Source organism: Phacochoerus africanus, chromosome 1 (genome assembly GCF_016906955.1).
Source record: "Phacochoerus africanus isolate WHEZ1 chromosome 1, ROS_Pafr_v1, whole genome shotgun sequence".
NCBI lineage: Eukaryota > Metazoa > Chordata > Mammalia > Artiodactyla > Suidae > Phacochoerus > Phacochoerus africanus.
Genome location: NC_062544.1, coordinates 101,887,364 through 101,905,220, shown reverse-complemented (window position 1 = coordinate 101,905,220; position 17,857 = coordinate 101,887,364). Strand labels below are relative to the sequence as shown.

The 17,857-nt window shown below is 42.2% G+C and overlaps 1 protein-coding gene across 2 annotated transcripts in view; it reads right to left on the bottom strand.

The window, feature by feature from the left end:
• Positions 1-17,857, bottom strand: part of STAC (SH3 and cysteine rich domain) — a 118,369-nt gene that overhangs the window by 39,065 nt on the left and 61,447 nt on the right. For both annotated transcript variants that reach the window (XM_047769987.1, XM_047769978.1), the window contains exons 3-6: positions 11,083-11,183; positions 9,458-9,539; positions 8,223-8,338; positions 3,848-3,926 (exon numbers count right to left, since the gene is read on the bottom strand). In XM_047769987.1, the coding sequence (XP_047625943.1) occupies positions 3,848-3,926; positions 8,223-8,338; positions 9,458-9,539; positions 11,083-11,183 (378 nt within the window). The remainder of the gene's footprint in view (positions 1-3,847; positions 3,927-8,222; positions 8,339-9,457; positions 9,540-11,082; positions 11,184-17,857) is intronic.

The following is a 17,857-nucleotide window of genomic DNA, read 5'->3' as shown; positions in this document are numbered from 1 at the left end:
GGAAGCTCTGTTTGTCCAGACTGGGAAAAGTCAAGTGGGAACTTGGAATAGATAAGCAGGGTGTTTTCTCAAAATGCACAGATAGACCATTAAATCCAAATCAAAGGAGTGTGTTTTGAGGCAAACTGCTGCATAATTAATCTCTTAGCTTTTAAGAGTGCATGTGAAGAAAGCTACTGCTGATCAAAGGAATAGTTAATAGATCTGCACAACTTTTTAGAGGTTTATCACTTGGTAAGTTCTTTCAACTGATTTCTTTGAATACAACTGAGGAAATGCCCCTCATTGTGAGAGATAGCAAATAATCAACTTTGTGTCTTCGCGTGTAATACACCATGTCTCAATTTCCTTATCTATACAGCATTTGTTGTGCTATGTGTATGTCTGTGTGTCTGTGTGTGTGTATGTTGGAGGAGAGGGGGTTGGACTAAATGTCCTCTAATTCTGCTTCTCAAACATATGAATAACAAGCATACCAATCACAGATTCATATGGAAATTCTGATTCTGCAGGACTGGGGCAGTCTGAGGTTCTTCATTTCTAATGGTCTTTCAAATGATGGCTGCTGGTTCATGACCCACATGTGGCATAGTGATGCTCTAAGCTGCATCTCTGACACTCTGGGACCTTATGATGTCATTAATAGCAACTGTGCTTCACATTGATGATTCCTAAATGCAGCTCTTCACATTCTAAAATTACACGACCACTTTTCTTTTCTTTTTCTTCTTTTTTCTTTCTTTCTAGAGCCGTGCATGTGGCACATGAAAGTTCTCAGGCTAGGGGTGGAATCAGAGCTACAGCTGCCAGCTATGCCACAGCCACAGCAATGCGGGATCCTAGTCGCATCTGAGACCTACACCACAGCTCAAAGCAACGCTGGATCCTTAACCCACTGGGCGAGGCCAGGGATCAAACCTGCATCCTCATGGATACTAGTCAGGTTCTTTACCATTGAGCCACAATGAGAACTCTCCCAAGAAGACCACTTTTTGAGTAAAGAAATCCCCAAGGAAAATAGAGACCTTAATTACTGAGGAATGGGTGACAGCATCCAGAAAGCTAGACCAGGATTATAGAGGCAGGGAGGGAAGTGGTGGCACATGCTGGGCATGGTTGTTAAAGCAACAGACAGGCGACTAGATAAGAAGTGTGAGAAGGGCGTCAAGGCTGATTTCAAAAGTCTTAGCCTGATCAACTAGTAGAATGGTATTCCTATGACTGAGCAAGAGAAACTGGGGAAGAACTGGTTGGCGGGGGGTGGGGGGTGGATGGGATGAGTGAGGGAGTCAAGAGTCCATCTAAGTGTGTTAGCTTTAAGATGCCTATTCTACACTCAGATGGCCATGTCCAGAGGCAGCAAAGATGCCTACTGCTAGAAATGAAGTTTCAGAGTCATTGACATATGGATAGTATTCACATTTATTATTTCATTTAAAGATCATTAACAGTCTATGGATTTAGTGTTATTATCATCCTCATTCTGGAGGTGAGGAGACTGAAGCAGAGAGAGGTTAGGTCACAGCTTGAAGGCCACATAGTTACTAAATGAAATCCAGCACTTGCCTCCAGAAAAAGAAGGGCCCAGGACTAAAGATTTCCAGTATAATGAGTGACGAGGGGCCATCAGCGATTTGGTGAGAAGCATCAGGGAAAGAGGCAGGCAGAAATCAGGCTTGAGGGACAGAACAGCTGACTGGATTTGAAGCACTGAAATGTAGGGAAGTCTGATTCATATACCAGCCTCTGATGAGTTTGGTCCTAAGATACTGACAAACTCCACAGTTGCTGATCACATTCAATGCAGGGTCTGCAATGCTGGACAGACTTGTGCTGGTGGTCAAGGGTTACTGCTCATCTGTAAGGTCCCCTGGCAGCTGGCACTCTCTAATTTGTCTCCCTAATGGCATTGCTAAGTGCTGGATGGATGTCTGTATTGATCTGAAGGTATAGTTTTCCCCATGTGACACGCAAGACTTCTTACCCTAGCAGTTTGCTTTAGTAGCTGTGGGCGGGCTTGGCAAGGGGGGCCCTGATGGATGCTGATGTTTAGTTAGGAAGGAGGGTCATGGGGTGCTGCCTGTGGGAATCACAAAGGCACTGTCCTAACCAGAGAAGCGACATGAATGAATTCCTAGAGTGGAGGAAGTGAAGTGGTACCTTGAAGGACAGCTGCCAACAAAGCAGCTTCAGGGTATTCAATGCATAACTTCTAGTTTCCAGTCTGGAAAAGATGTGGACAACTATTCAAGTGGAAAAGCTGGCCAAGGTGGCACATCCCTGTGCTTCATATGCAGGGATTAATGCTGAGAGGGATAACTTCTGCCAGGAAAAAGCATTCAGCCCAAGTTAACAAGTTAGGACCTGCAACCTTGCTGGGTTATGAGTGACCCAAGGACAGCTTGCGACCTAGGTAGCTCTGCTGGTGATAGTAAAAGCTTCATAAATATTTTCTGGATAAATGAGTAGAAATAAAGTAGTTGTTGCATGCATAAGGTGCTGCTTGTGTTCCTTTTTTTAAAAAATTTTATTGGAGTATATAGTTGACTTACAATGTTGTATTAGTTTCAGATGTACAGCAAAGTGAACCAATTATACACATAAACATGTCCATTCATTTTCCCCCTATAGGTTATTACACACTATTAAGTAGATTTTCCTGTGTTATACACTAGGTTCTAGTTAATCATCTATTTTATCCAGAGACTGTATATTATTCCCACTCTCCCAATTCTTCCCTCTTCCCAAAGGTTTTACCTATGATGGTAACCAAAAGATTGGTTTTGAAATCTGTGAGTTTGTTTCTGTTTTATTTATTTATATATATACATATATATTTTTTCTTTTTTAGGGCCACACCCATGGCATGCAGAGGAAGTTCCAAGGCCAGGGGTCGAATCAGAGCTGTAGCTGCTGGCCTACACCACAGCCATAGCAACGTGGGATCCCAGCCGTGTCTGCGATGTACACCACAGCTCGCAGCAATGCCAGATCCTTAGCCCACTGATCAAGGCCAGGGATTGAACCCATGTCCTCATGGATACTAGTCAGGTTCATTACAACTGAGTCACAAGGGGAATTCCCTATTCCTATTTTATAAATAAGTTCTTTCGTATGATTTTTATTAGATTCCATATATAAGTGATAGCATATGATATTTGTTTTTCTCTGTCTGTCTGGCTTCATTCAGTATGATAATCTCCAGGTTCATCTGCTGGTTATATTTCTTTAAGCTTTGGTTTAAGAGTCAGTTCTTTCTCAATGTTAGTGAGTGACAGCATGTAGTTAGCATTTAATAAACATTCTAGAAATTATTCTAAGGAGGGCTTAAGCGCTTAGAAAATGAAACGATATCAATAAAAATGTTTGGCAAGATTGTATAGATCAATTTTTGAGTCTTAATTACCTCTGCTGGGGAGGAGCCAAGGTGAGGCCCCCACTCCCTGGCACCACCCCCACCTGAATATGCTCTTTACCTGGAGTACGTCTAGGGTAGCATGGAGTGGCTTCTCTCTGGGATGGTTTGTCATCCAAGGTAGGTAAGTGGGGGGAAATGACATGTTAATTACAAGGTTTGGAAGTGACCTGAAACCCCAGTATAGCTACATCCTTAAGGCATGAGCACTCAGGAGATAGAACTCAAGGAATATTGTAGTCAAATCACTGAAGTTCACTAGTAATTATGCCCAGCTTTCCTCCAGACTATCAAACAATTGCCTAAACTGAATTCCAGGGCTGGCAGAGAAGGAGAGGGGCCTGTCCCTGCCTGCTGACCTAGATGACAGATGTGATTCCCGGGTGTGTGTGTGTGTGCCAGGCAGTGCCTGATCCTCGTGCCTGCACTTACCGCTGTTGCTGCGTTTCCGTAGGTCATACTCTCCTCCTGGCCCATCAGATTCTTCAGGAACCTCTACAAGATCTGAAGTCTGGAAAAGAGGGAACAACATGGAATGAGCAATGTCATTTCTGGCCAAATAAGCAGAGATCATGACACCAGAAGAAAAACTAAGGTAAAATTTGCACGACATTAAAAAAAAAAAATTAAAGTATAGTTGATTTACAACTGTCTTAAAAATTGTATCATCACTCTCTTTTCTATTTGGCTAATGTCAAAGAGGCTGTGTGTGCCCTTGTGGGCACTGTCCCTTCCAGTGTTCAGGGTAGGCTCAGGGGTTGGTGCACAACAGGTGCTCAGTGAGAAGTGAATCAATGCCTCAAATCAGACCACAGCTAGGCTACTTCCCAGGAAGAGACAACAGAGAGAAATGAGAATTCCTGCCCATATCCCGTCACTTAAAATTTTCAGTAGAAATATAGCTTTTTCTAGGTGAGTGTTAAATATTAATTCCAGGGAACAAGATGCATATTGAAGGAATGCATTCCTTAGGTACCAGTTAAATGCTCTTTCCACTGTTGCAAAAAGCAATTGTATTTGGAGAACCCAATTAGCATCCATGAGGATGCAGGTTCCACCCCTGGCCTTGATCAGTGGATTAAGGATCCATCATTGCCGCAAGCTGAGGTGAAGTTTGCAGATGCAGCTTGGATCTGTGGCTGTGGTGTAGGCCAGCAGCTGTAGCTCCGATTCGACTCCTGGCCTGGGAACATCCATATGCCTCGGGTGGGGTCCTGAAAAGAAAAAAAAAAGCAATTGTTTTTGTAGGACTTATTCTGCCTTTTTTGTATATATAAGAGAAGTCATAGTCATTGTTAAAGTTACATAAATAATAACAATGATAATAAAGCAGTGCTCTAAATAGCTAATTGTTACCGATCATTTATCATGTGCCTTTTTTTTTTTTTTTTTTGGTCTTTTTAGAGCCACACCTGAGGCACATGGAAGTTCCCAGAGTAGGGGTCGAATCAGACCTGTAGTTACCAGCTACAGCCACAGCAACATGGGATCTGAGCCAAATCTTCAACGTACACCACAGCTCATGGCAATGCCAGATCCTTAACCCAATGCAAGGCCAGGGATCAAACCTGCATCCTCATGGATACTAGTCAGGTTCGTTACTACTGAGCCACCATGGGAACTCCTATCATGTGCTGTTTTTAAATACTTTATGTGGATCATCTCATTTATGCTTCACAATAATCCTATGGCAGATTTATTTTTTGGACAGGAATCGGATCATTAGAGAGAATCAGGAACTCAGCTAGAGGTCTCACAGCTCATAGGTGACAGAGCTTGGGTCCAAACCCCTAATGCTGTCTCCAGAACCCACGCTTTTTTTTTTTTTTTTAAAGTATAGTTGATGTACAATATTGTGTTAGTTTCAGGGTATAGCATAGTGATCCAGTATTTTTGAAGATTATACTCCATTAAAGAGTATTACAAGGTAAGGGCTATAATTCCCTGTGCTATACAGTATATCTTTAACGCTTACCTAGTCTATGTATAGTAGTTTGTATCTGTTAATCCTATACCCTTAATTTTTCCCTTCTCCTTTGCCTCTCCCCTATGGTAATCATAAATTTGTTTTCTGTTAGTCTTTTTCTGTTTCTCCCTATATGTTCATTTGTATTATTTTTTAGATTCCATATGTAAGTGATGTCATACAGTATTTGGCTTTCTTTGACTTATTTCACCAAGTGTAACATTCTCTGGGTCCATCTTTTAAGCAGTGGGCTTCACCCAGCAATATGGCTGGACTAGCTCACATGGTGAGAGCCTTCAGGGTCATTACACTGGTAGCTTGAAATTGTGCATGGTGGGAGTATTTATACTATGCAAATGTTAAAAATCGGGGTCCAAACCCAGCGGATGCTTAAAGCATAGATGGCATCTTTCAAAGGGCCAGATGCCTTGCTTCTATCTGTGGGTCTCTTACATCTTTAAAGAATTTAGGGGGCCTTAGAGGAGAGTCACATTTTAAAAACTATTTTTTTCTTTTTACTGCCACACCTGCATATGGAAGTTCCTGGGCTAGGGGTCAAATCAGAGCTGCAGCTGGGGCCTATGCTGCGGCTGTGGCAACACTGGACCTGAGCTGCATCTGTGACCTATGCCTTGGCTTGTGGCAATGCCAGATCCTTTGCCCACTGATCGAGGCCAGGGATTGAATCTGCATCCTCATGGACACTATGTTGGGTTCTCAACCCACTTAGCCACAATGAGAACTCATAAAAACAATTTATTTATTTATTTATTTATTTATTTTTTTGTCTTTTTGCTATTTCTTTGGGCCGCTCCCGCGGCATATGGAGGTTCCCAGGCTAGGGGTCGAATCAGAGCCACAGCTACTGGCCTACACCAGAGCCACAGCAACGCGGGATCCGAGCCACGTGTGCAACCTACACCACAGCTCACGGCAATGCCGGATCGTTAACCCACTGAGCAAGGGCAGGGACCGAACCCGCAACCCCATGGTTCCTAGTCGGATTCGTTCACCACTGCGCCACGACGGGAACTCCTCCTAAAAACAATTTATTTATACCTTACCAGAGAGGCACAAGTTTGCCTTCCTAGCTCACCTCATCAGCTCTAGAGTAATTTACTAGTACCATTTTCTTGAGACTGATTTTTTGTTACAATTTAAGATTTATTTCAGCTATTCTTCCTTTCATGACACATCAGAAAGAAGAAGAAAAAAATATCAAAGGGTCTCTAAAACACTTGCATCCTGCTCCTCTGAAGCTCACTATTTCTGAACAAAAGTTGCTATTATTATGTTAATTTAATCTCCTGAAACAGAAGATCATCCCTATATTAGCCAACTAACTCTGAGAAAGCTTTTGAATTTGGTTTCTGCTGGCCTTCCTAAAGCCATCAAGGCTTTTATGCTCTAGAACATTTGAAAGCACCTGAGAGGAAACACAACAGTATTTAGAAGCAGCCGGGCAGTGACTTCCTGACAATGAAAAGCAAATGCCTCTACAGCCCTGGAAGAAAATAAACCTGTGGGACAGAGCCTTGCTATGTGGTAATATATTTGCTTTAGGACATAACAATACTGCGAGAATGGCAAGAGGCTGGATGAAGTTCATTACCACTGACCCTGCAGGAAGGAAGCAAAACCATTTTAAAGTAGTAATCAATTGTTTCTGTTTGTTTCCACTGAGGCAAGTTGGACTCTGGGGAAAGAATAAAGTGACATATTTAAGTACAATTTGATTTGTCTTTGTCTCCCTGTAGCTCTCAGAACAATGCCTTCACAGAGCAAAATTCCAAGAAATATTTACTGATGGAACCAGTGCCAGGAAGTTTAAATGGACTGTGATGAATGGACATGTTCTTGACATTCAGCAAACTAGAGGGTTTTTTTTTTGTTGTTGTTGTTTTGTTTTTTGTTTTTTTGCCCCTAAAACCAGTCTATAGTGTCCAGACATTGCTAGAAACAAAGCTATTTTAGACATGAAAGCAGACTGGTCATCCTTACATTGTGCCTGTGATGCTCTTCCTGATCAAAGCATCAGTCACAAAGGTAAAGGTGAAGACATTCACTGCCTAGTGAGGCCTATTTCTCAGGATGTTTCCTTGTCATGATGAGCAGAGCTCAGAACCGAGGACCAGACATTGCTGCTGATGCGGGTAGGTCAGGCCCATCCCTGGGGAGTCGTCTCTTGGCTACAGCTTTGCATGGCATCTTGGGCATTTATAGAAATTCTGGTTGGGACAGCCGGAGAGAGACGATGATGATACCGGGTCAGAAAGGAGCACAAACACTCATTTTAGATCAGGTGTGACATAGGAATACTGCTTCAGAGGGTGGGTGTCCTACAGTGTCCCTTTGGGGAGGGCAGTTTTTGTGTGAAACCAAAAAGTGGACCTTGTCTTAGAGAGAAAGAGCTGAAAAAAAAGTGAGAAGTGGCTATGTTGAGCTAGGATGTAGCTGTAAGGAGAACTGGACACAGTTGGGACCTCCCTGCTTCCACCCTTCACTTGGGTCAGACTTTCTGTGTTGGCAGATATGCTGTCTAACAGTGGTGGGAGGGTGAGGCTGGCGGGTACATAGGAGGAGTCAAGAGCATAAGGTCAAGAGAACGGTCTCTGAGGAGGAAAGCGAACAGTCTCTGAGGAGGAAAGTAGAAGGTCTCTAGTTATTGCCAACAAAAAGTTAACTGTTAGTAGCCCAAGGAACTTGGAGCTCCCTTTAGAGGCTGCTGGACTCCCAGCAGGCTACCCTCATGATGCATTTAGGTAGAACCCACACTCTGAGATGCCTGAGGACTGCCCTGCCCTGGGCCTGGGTGAGCTGAGGGAAGAAGGGGACAATTACAGAGGTTCTGTGAGGCGAATCGGATCCGCTGCCGGAGCTGCCCTTCTTTGTCCTCTGGGCCAGGGAGGTGCCGAAGCGGAGGGTCTCATAGACAGGGTCCACCTTATTGCCACAGGCTGCAACAGAAGAGAAAGCTCATTTGAGAGCAGGGTTTCCTCAATTCTAGGTCAGGGACGCAGTCAACCACCTATCACATCTCTTGGGTTCACAGCACCAAGCAGGTTCTGCATAACAGACCCACTAACTCCTGGGAAAATGTTTTTTTTTTTTTTTTTTTTTTTGTGGTCAAGCTTTTCTCACACATGTGCCCTCCACGACATGTGCCCATTTTCCACACCCCTCCACTGCATCAGCACTCTCTGCTCCCAAGCGTTTCCTGACTGGCCAGCTCTCCTCTTTTGTTAGCCATCCCCAGGACTCCAACGCCAAGGCTCTTCCCAGAGACCAGCTTTATTTCCTCTAGTGAGAGGTTCTGCTCACCAAGGCACAAAGTTTTAAGACACAAACCTGCAGTAGGAGGCAAGTGTTTTGAAAGAATTTGACATTGCCAGGCTTCCAGAATTTCTAATTAAGAACTCTCTAGTTTATAAATTTCTAGTGTAAAAATTTCTTGCATCTTCTGCCCCCACCACAAGGCAAACACAAAAATGTAGGGATTTTCAAAAAGAGAAAAATAGAAGTAAATTGAAAGATACTGTTGAAGAATACTTTCAAGCCAGAAATATCTTAAAATAAGAGATGATTTTTGTCTTCATTAAAGAATAACTTATCTTCACTGAGTTCCTTCCAAGCACTGGTCTATAATATCCACATATTTTTTTTTAACAAAAAATTATGAAAAGCTGTCATTGCTGTTTTCATTTTATAGGGTCCAGCTGGCTGAGTAAGTTGTTCAGACACATAGTTGGCCAATGGGGAAGGTGGGCATTGACCTAGGTCTATGGGAAGCCACGTGACATGTTCTGTCCATTCCACCACCATGCTGCTGACGGCTGGCAGAGCATAATAGCAGCCTTTGGGACCTGGGTATCTTTCAAGTTTCATCAGGGAGAGGACAAAAATTGAAGGAGCATTTGGTCCACCCTAAGCTTCCCCTCCAGGAAAACAAATTAGCTACCAAACAAACACACACACATATCCCAGTGGTACTGCAGCCCTGGGACCCCGAGAAAAACAGCCACCAGTGTGATGTTGTGGCTCCAAACCCAGCTTAACCCTTCAGTGTCCCAACTCACCAATGGGCATAACTTCTTTAATGCATCCAAACTGTTCATGAATGAGCAAGGGGGAGCTATAGTAACGCCGAAACCCCTTTGGCTGGAGAGAGAATAAGAAAGAGAAGGGCTTAATGTCATTGATGAAATGGAGAAAACCACGTGAGAACTCAAAAAAATGAAACCACTTGGTTTCTCTAGGGGCACCTTTCTGTCTGCCTTTAAGATGTTGACATGTCCTATAAGGTGTTCCAAGAGGGTGGGGTGGGGAGGTGCTGGCGTCAATAAGCAAGCTTCACGCCATCCAAAAAGCAAGCCCCTAGCCCCGTACTTCCCTGTTCTGCTTCTCCTCTGCAGGCTGCCCACTGCAGCCTCCTTCATGTTGGGCTCCTCATTATCTCCCAGGATACAAATGGACCATCATGTGTTATGTCATCACCTGGTTTATCAAGGTCATTAAAAGGCCTGGGCGTGGGCAGGCAGAACTCACCAGTAGACCAAAAGTCCCTTGTACTTCTGATGAGCTCTACTGAGAATCATCTGCGTTGTATTCTAGATTCTGTTCTGTTTTGCTAACCTCTCATCCATGGTCTTTGCCTTGGCTTGGGGAAATCACCATGGAAGGAGGAGGGCAGCAAGTGAGGCAGGGGTTTTAGAGAAGAGGACATTGCCTATCAGAGTAAGGGGATGCGCTCTCAAGAATACTGTCTTACTGTATTCCAGTTTTAGGAGGGAACTTAGTCATCACGCCCCCACTAGAGTTCCAGGATCCTCTCCAATGTTCCTGGCAAGTAGTTTCCTCTTGTGAATACTGCCAGTGCTGAGCATGTGGGTAGTAGGAACTCTCACTAAACTTGGAGGCAGGTCTTTGGTCACATTATCTGTGATTCAGCCTTGATACCTACTGATCCTAGGTCTTTTCCTTGGGGCCACAGAGGATGACAGAATTCTTCTTCTGTCTGATAGGTCTAACATTTCTTTGAAGACAGCTGTCATGCCTTAAGTATCTCTAGGGTAGATAGTCTTGGTCCCTTCTATAATTCTTTGGCCATTCTTATTTCAAATGTCCTCGAAAGTGCTCAGGTGGCTTTTTATCAATGTGTGGCACCAGCACTGAAGTTACTCCTGAAATGGGATGATCAGAATGGGCCAGGCTGAACCCACCTCCCTTGGTTTTGCCACCATGATCTGTTAAAGTGGTGGAGATTACTCTTTCCATTTCTGTGGGGCTGTTAATCTCTATCCCATTGTTGACATCACTGAACTGTCAGCCAATTAAGCGCTAGGGTGCCCAACCACCCTAGTTTCCTTGGGGCTGAAGAAGTTCCTGGGATGACTGACTTTTACTTTTAAAACTGGACAGTCCCAGGATGTGGTAAAACTGAGAACGTCCCACTACACCCTACTAAAGACCGTGAGTCTTTTCTACAAGTGAAACATGCATCTCTTAGGCTGACAAAGCTCCTCATTGCTTAATCATTATCAACTAGGAAGCTGAGTTGGCTGGCCAGAAATTTGGGGCCTACCTCTTGGGTGTCCAGTTCTCAGGATTCTTCCAGGAAGGAGTTAGAATAGAGTGATCCTATCGTGCAGGTAGGGGCCCTGAGCAGGGGGTTCTGGGACAAATGCCCAGCACAAGCCCTTACCAGCTTGCCCATGCACCGCTGGGGTGTCAGGCTGTCCAAGCACTTGTGGTGGATGCTCATCTTACAGGCCTTGCAGCGCAGTCCATGTTTAGCATTTGTTCCTGTAGGATGTATGATGAGCTTTGGTTAGTATACACCCTACTCTTTCCAGGCAACTAGTATGGAATCACTGAAAAGTGGTTATTCCCGTACGCCAGGTAATTCCTCTTTCCTGTGACTTTTATATGAAACTTTCAAAATGAATAAAATATTATGATAGATTATTCTATCTTCTTCCACATTTTCTTCCCCACTCCTTTCCTGTTCATTTCTCTAGAAAACCTCAACCTCCTTTGCTTTATTATCTCAATTCAAGCTTGCAAATCCCAGTTTCTTTGCTCTATATATGGTCATATTTCTGTTCTTCTGCATGTCTTGCTGAATAGTCCAAGACCTAAAATTCTGCAAATTTCCATCCAAATTCCCATCACAGAGTTTAAAATGTTGGGCAGACTCTCTGGAAAATGACCAATAAAAGGAGAACAGCATATGGTCTGTGTGAAAGTGGGGCTGAGGATATTCTAAAGTGGGTAAGAAAAGGCTCAATCAGGAGTTCCTGTTGCATAGCGGAAACAAATCTGACTAGGAACCATGAGGTTGCGGGTTCAATCCCTGGCCTCATTCAGTGGGTTAAGGATCGGTGTTGCCGTGAGCTGTGGTGTAGGTCACAGACACAGCTCGGATCTGGTGTTTCTGTGACTGTGGCACAGGTCGACAGCTGTAGCTCCAATTTGACCCCTAGCCTGGGAACATACATATGCCATGGGTATAACCCTAAAAAGACAAAAGACCAAAAAACAAAACAAAACAAAACGAAACAAAACAAAACAGAAAAGGCTCAATCAGACTCCAGCCCCTCCCAGGGAAGGAGGAAGAGGAGGTTGGCTATGAAACCAATCCTGCAGTGGGCCACTTAGTGTCCTGGGACGGGGGTATATGGGGTGAGAAGAAGGAAGGCATAGGAGAGGATGAGAGGCACTGGGAGGACAGACAAGTGGGTGGGAGGTGGGGACTTTAGAAAGACAGGTCACACCCATGGCACATGGAAGTTTCCAGACCAGGGAATGAATCCAAGCTGCAGCTACAAGCTACAAGCTATACCACAGCTGTGGCAATGCCAGATCCTTGACACACTGCACCAGGCCGGCAGTGACCCAAGCTGCCACAGAGACAATGCTAGGTCCTTAACCCACTAGGCCACAGTGGGAACTCCATCATTTGTTCTTTTAAGAAGTGGTTGGATGGAGGCTAGGAGAGGATGTTAAAATGGGATGTCTTCTGTCTCCATCTAGTCCAGGACAGGATACAGGCCAAGAGGTGCCATCTGTTCTGTCATATGAAAGGGAGGTGTAGGCTTCCAAGCAGGCCTCAAAAGTGAGGTGCCAAAATGGATTTTACAGATCTTAGATGACCAAGCATATCAAGCTTATTAGAAAAGGGGAAGGGAAGTGGGAGACTGGAGGGAGCGTTTCTTTGTAGAGTTGTCGCTATTAGTTTTATTCCTACTTCTCTACATAATGAGAAGAATGAGGTGCATTCTTCTCTTCTGTCTCCTCCTTCTGAGATGGGTTTTAAGGAGATTTGGACACATGATATGGCCATCCCTATGGGAGAATGTAAAGGGGTGACCTGTGGTCCTGTCAGCCTACTGAAGAGGGAGAGTCATACAGGCGAGGCCTGAACTCTGAAAGCTTGTCAGGAAAAGGATGTGTGACTACTTCCTGTGGATCAGGTGGAATACTGCCCAAGAAGACCACCTGGAAAGGCAATGGGCCTCCCTCAATGTCAGTAGAGGTGCAAGAATTAATATAATAGGCCCATGAACCACAATACATGAGGCCACAGGCCTCCCACCATACATCACAGCTGACTATAGACACAAAATGAGAACACCCAAGATACATAAAATCTACCTGCTTCCCCACCATTGCCTCCTCATCCAAACCATCACCATCCTTTGTATGGACTGATTCCTGATTGAACTGCCTTTATCATTTGTTTTTGCCTTCCTCCCACGAGTGTAGAATGACCACAGTAATCTTCCATGAATGCACTCAAGCCCCTTCCTTCTCTTGCTTAACCATCTTTCAGTACCTTCCTCCTGCCTTTCTGACGTCATACAAAAAATGCAAACCACAGGGGCAAGACTTTGAACATTTTGGTGGGAGTCCCTTTCTAACTTTATCTCAGGCCAGGCCCTCTTGTTCACTAGGGTCTAGTCACACGAACTTTTTCAACTTGCTTAAATGCAAAATCTATTTCCTCAGTGTCTTCACACATGCTGCTCATATGTTTGGAATGGTGTGTCTATTCCCTTTCCCTTGTTTAATTGCTCCTCACCCTTTGGGTTGCTTATCATTTCTTTAATGAAGCCTTCTTGGAAACATCCCCCCTTCCCTTGTCTAAATTATCTTTTTTCCTATTCATCTTTTCATAGTACTCTGCTGTTATCTTCACAGTATTTATCACAATTACTATTTATTTGAGAGGTTTTTTTTGGTCTTTTCCTCTTGACTATGAACTCAATGAGGCTAAGGCCTGGGCCTGTCCATTTGTCACTGTATACCCAGCTCTGGGTATGATACCCAATAAATATGTGTAAAGAAATTAATGAACAAATTCTTTTATAATCATACATGCACTGAAATCAGTGGTGACTGATTTAGATAATTAATGGAAGTCAATTTCACTAATGGTATAAAAATGACATTCAAGTGATGAAAGAGGACTTAATCACGCATGTGTATAATTTTATTTCACAGATGAGAAGCCTGAGGGTCCAAATAATAGAATGATCTGCCTCAGGTCAGAGGAAGTCCTGCCTAATTTTACTCTTTCAGTGCTTGACCCAAACATTTCCTCCTCTTATTTTGGTTGTTTAACCTACATGAGGATGTCATTAGGGATAATGAGATGATAAAATAGGAACTATGAGAACCTGGCATTCAGCTGGGTAAAAAGTAACAGGCAAACTCTTGACTTGACAAAGTCCTACAAACCGTTTAGGAAGTATTACCTGAAAACTCCCTTCACCACGACATCATTTAACACAAAGTGTGTCTGCTGTTAGAACCAAAGAAAGTCAAAGTGACATATAAACACACCATAAATTACTAGATATGTGTGATTGTTCATAAATGCTAGTTGGAAAGTCTCTTTTTTCTGAGAATAACCACTTAGCTGAAAGACTGCAATGCTTTCAAAAGACTGGACTTCAAAAGCAGTAACTTAATTTTTGTTTCCAAATTAGAGAATGCTATTTGTGCCCTATGTGAGAATGTAAGTAAAAGCTTCAAAGAGGAAAGTTATTTCATTGTGTGCTGGACTCTGAAATAGGGCCATTATGCATTAAGGTTTATTCTCCTTCAGACCTGAACACCATAATTTCAGTTTTACTTATTTGTTCTAATACACTCCACTGTATGAGTCAGATCACTGGCAATTACTTGGTTTTAGGTGTTCCAATTTCTACTGTGGAATAACAAGAGTGACTGGAGAGGAAAGCTTGTATTCTGTGCTCATAGAACAGTTCAAAGGAATAATTCACTATCCTAGCAGTGGCATGAGTTTGCTGTAGCAAGACATGGAGAAGCTATGGTCTAACTTGTCTTGTGACTGTGTACCTCCATCACAAAGATATCACTGAATGTGATCCTCATACCTCAAGAGGGTAGGAAAAACATAGTTTTAAATTTTAATCTGTCTCATGTATCTATAAACTTAAGAAAACTATTAATGTTTTTTCAGCCTCAGCTGTCTCGTCATCAATGGGAAGAGTACTAACTACTCTCAGGGTTGCTAACAGCATTAGCATGATAATATATGCAAAGAGGATGTCATGGATTTAAATACTTGGAAACATAAAGATATTAATGGATTCTGAGCAAACTTGGTGGAACGGCCACATGAGTTTCCCACTTATTCATACCAAAACCTCCCTAAAATTAGCAAGAACAAAAAGATGGTATAAACCCCCCAAAACAAGATTATCGGGAGGAGTCATGAGAGCAGAAGAAAATTCAGTGTATGTTTGGAAGACAGCAACTGGAGTTATGGTAAGCAATTTAGCAGGAGAGAGGAAGATTTGGATTTCCCAATAACAATTTGGAAACAGAAGGTCAGGAAGCTTCAAAAACCGTGGAATTTCAAAATTCTGAGTGAAAATAATTTCCAACCTAGAATTTTATACCCAGCCAAATCACCACAAGTATTAAGGCAGAATAAACACATATTCAGATCTTCAGGAAATAAAAATACTTTGCACATACCCTTTCTTAGAAAAATACTGAGGAATGTGCCTTAGAAAGATGAATAAATAAATTAAGGAAGAGAAACATATCAGATTCATTGTGTAACAGAACTACGCATAGGAAGGGTAAATGATACGGCCATGTGACAACACTGTAATAGCCCTAGACAGGAGTCACAAGATGAAGTAAGTCAGTAGACGTGGGGGGAAAAATGGAACTTAAATATGTATTGATTTTTTAAAGATTTGGTTATTATAAGAGATATGGCATTCAACAGATATATGATGGCATATAAAAAACCCAACCATATATGCATGAAAAGTCAAGGGACTGAAAAAAGCAATTTCCAATTTGAGATCATATAAAGCCTGGGTAAGGAAAGAAATTAATCATGGTACAACACCTGAAGCAGAAGTCAGCAATAGTTATAATAGTGTATAATATAAATTGACTATCTTGTAACACAAAGCTGTGATAATACTTGGGAAGATGAGAGAGCAAAGGAACAGCAAAGATTGTGGTCTAACTCTTGTGGGAAGGTGAGGATGAAGAAGAAGGGAACAAACAAGGATACCAGAGAGGTGACAGAAGAATTCTCACCCTCTAGAGCAGGAAGCCAAGACACATTTGATTAGTCAATAAATACTAGCAGAAGCACAGAATTTAGAGAATTGAAATAAATGCCAGAGAAACACTCAGAGGTCCCTTTCGGAAGTGAGTCTGGGTTATAGGATGAGACAGTTTCCATTCCAGTATTTTCAGTACCGTCAGTGCCATCTATAAACTGTTTTCATGTATCATTGTGATAAAAAGCAAATAAAAGATTAAGTTGCTAGAAACTGGGTGAAGCCAGCACCTTGGAATGATGTAGTCCTTGGAATATGCAGATGCAGAGAAGATATGGGGCCAGATCATCACAGAAACCATCACTTCCTCCCTGAGATGAGAATTGATGGGGTAATTCTAAGACAGTTCTGTGAGTTACAGTTGAAAATTGTTAAGAATGTGAGTTATGATATTGAGATGAAGTTTGGAATGGATCAATGCAAAACAATAAAAAGCTGATGAACTGTAGGTCACTGAGCTGTTTTAGGAGCCTGGTATCATTTTAGCAATATGGATAAGTGAGCTGTCCATAGAAAACTAAGTGTTGAAGCTCCAGGACATGAAGAAGTACATACTTAGATACTGGGATAAAATATTGAAGGAGTTATCTCAAAGTAAATGAGAATCAACTACATTAAATGACAGGCTTTAAAAATGATATTCATTATAGATATCTATAAAATAATTAGCCAGAATAATTTTTATAAGGTTTTGCCATCAAAGCATTGCTTACCTCTGGGTTAAATTTCATGTAGTATCTGAGTTAAAGAATAAACACTATAGTACAAATGTTTTCTTAGGCCAGTCTCCCAAGGCAAGAGAAGTAAAAACAAAAATAAATGAATGGGACCTAATCAAGCTTTTGCACAGCAAAGGAAACCATGAAAAAAAAATGAAAAGATCATCTATGGAATGGGAGAAAATAGCTGAAAATGATGCAACCACCAAGGGCTTAATCTCCAAAATATATAAACAACTTATACAACTCAAAAGCAAAAAAACCCAAACAACCCAACTGAAAAATGGGCAGAAGACCTACACAGACATTTCTCCAAAGAAGATATGCAGATGGCCAGTAGGTGTGTGAAAAGATGCTCTACTCACTAATTATTAGAGAAATGCAAATCAAAACTACAATCACATACCACCTCACACCAGTGAGAATGGCCATGATTAATAAGTCTACAAATAACAAATGCTGGAGAGGCTGTGGAGAAAAGGTAACCCTCCTATATTGTTGGAGGGAATGTAAATTGGTACAACCGCTATGGAAAACAGAATGAAGGTTCCTGAGAAAACTAAATATAGAATTACCATATGATCCAGCAACTCCACTCCTGGGCATATACCCAGACAAAACTTTCTGTGAAAAAGATACATGCACCCACATCTTCACAGTGCCACTATTCACAATAGCCAAGGCATGGAAACAACTTAAATGTTCATCGACACATGTGGATTAAGATGTGCTACATATACACAATGGAATACTACTCAACCATAAAGAAGAATAAAATAATGCCATTTGCAGCAACATAGATTCAACTAGAGATTCTCATACTAAGTGAAGTAAGTCATAAAAAGAAAGACATACCAGATGATATCACTTTTATGTGGGATCTAAAATACGGCACAAATGAACCAATCTATAAAACAGAAACAGATTCACAGACATAGAGAACAGACTTTTTGCCAAGGGTGGTGGGGGAGGGAGTGGGATGGATTGGGAATTTGGGTTAGTAGATGCAAACTATTACATTTATAATGGATAAGCAATGAAGTCCTACTCTATAGCATAGGGAAATGCAGTCTTCTGGTATAGACCATGATGGAAGATAATACAAGAAAGGGGGTGTATATATGTATATGACTGGGTCACA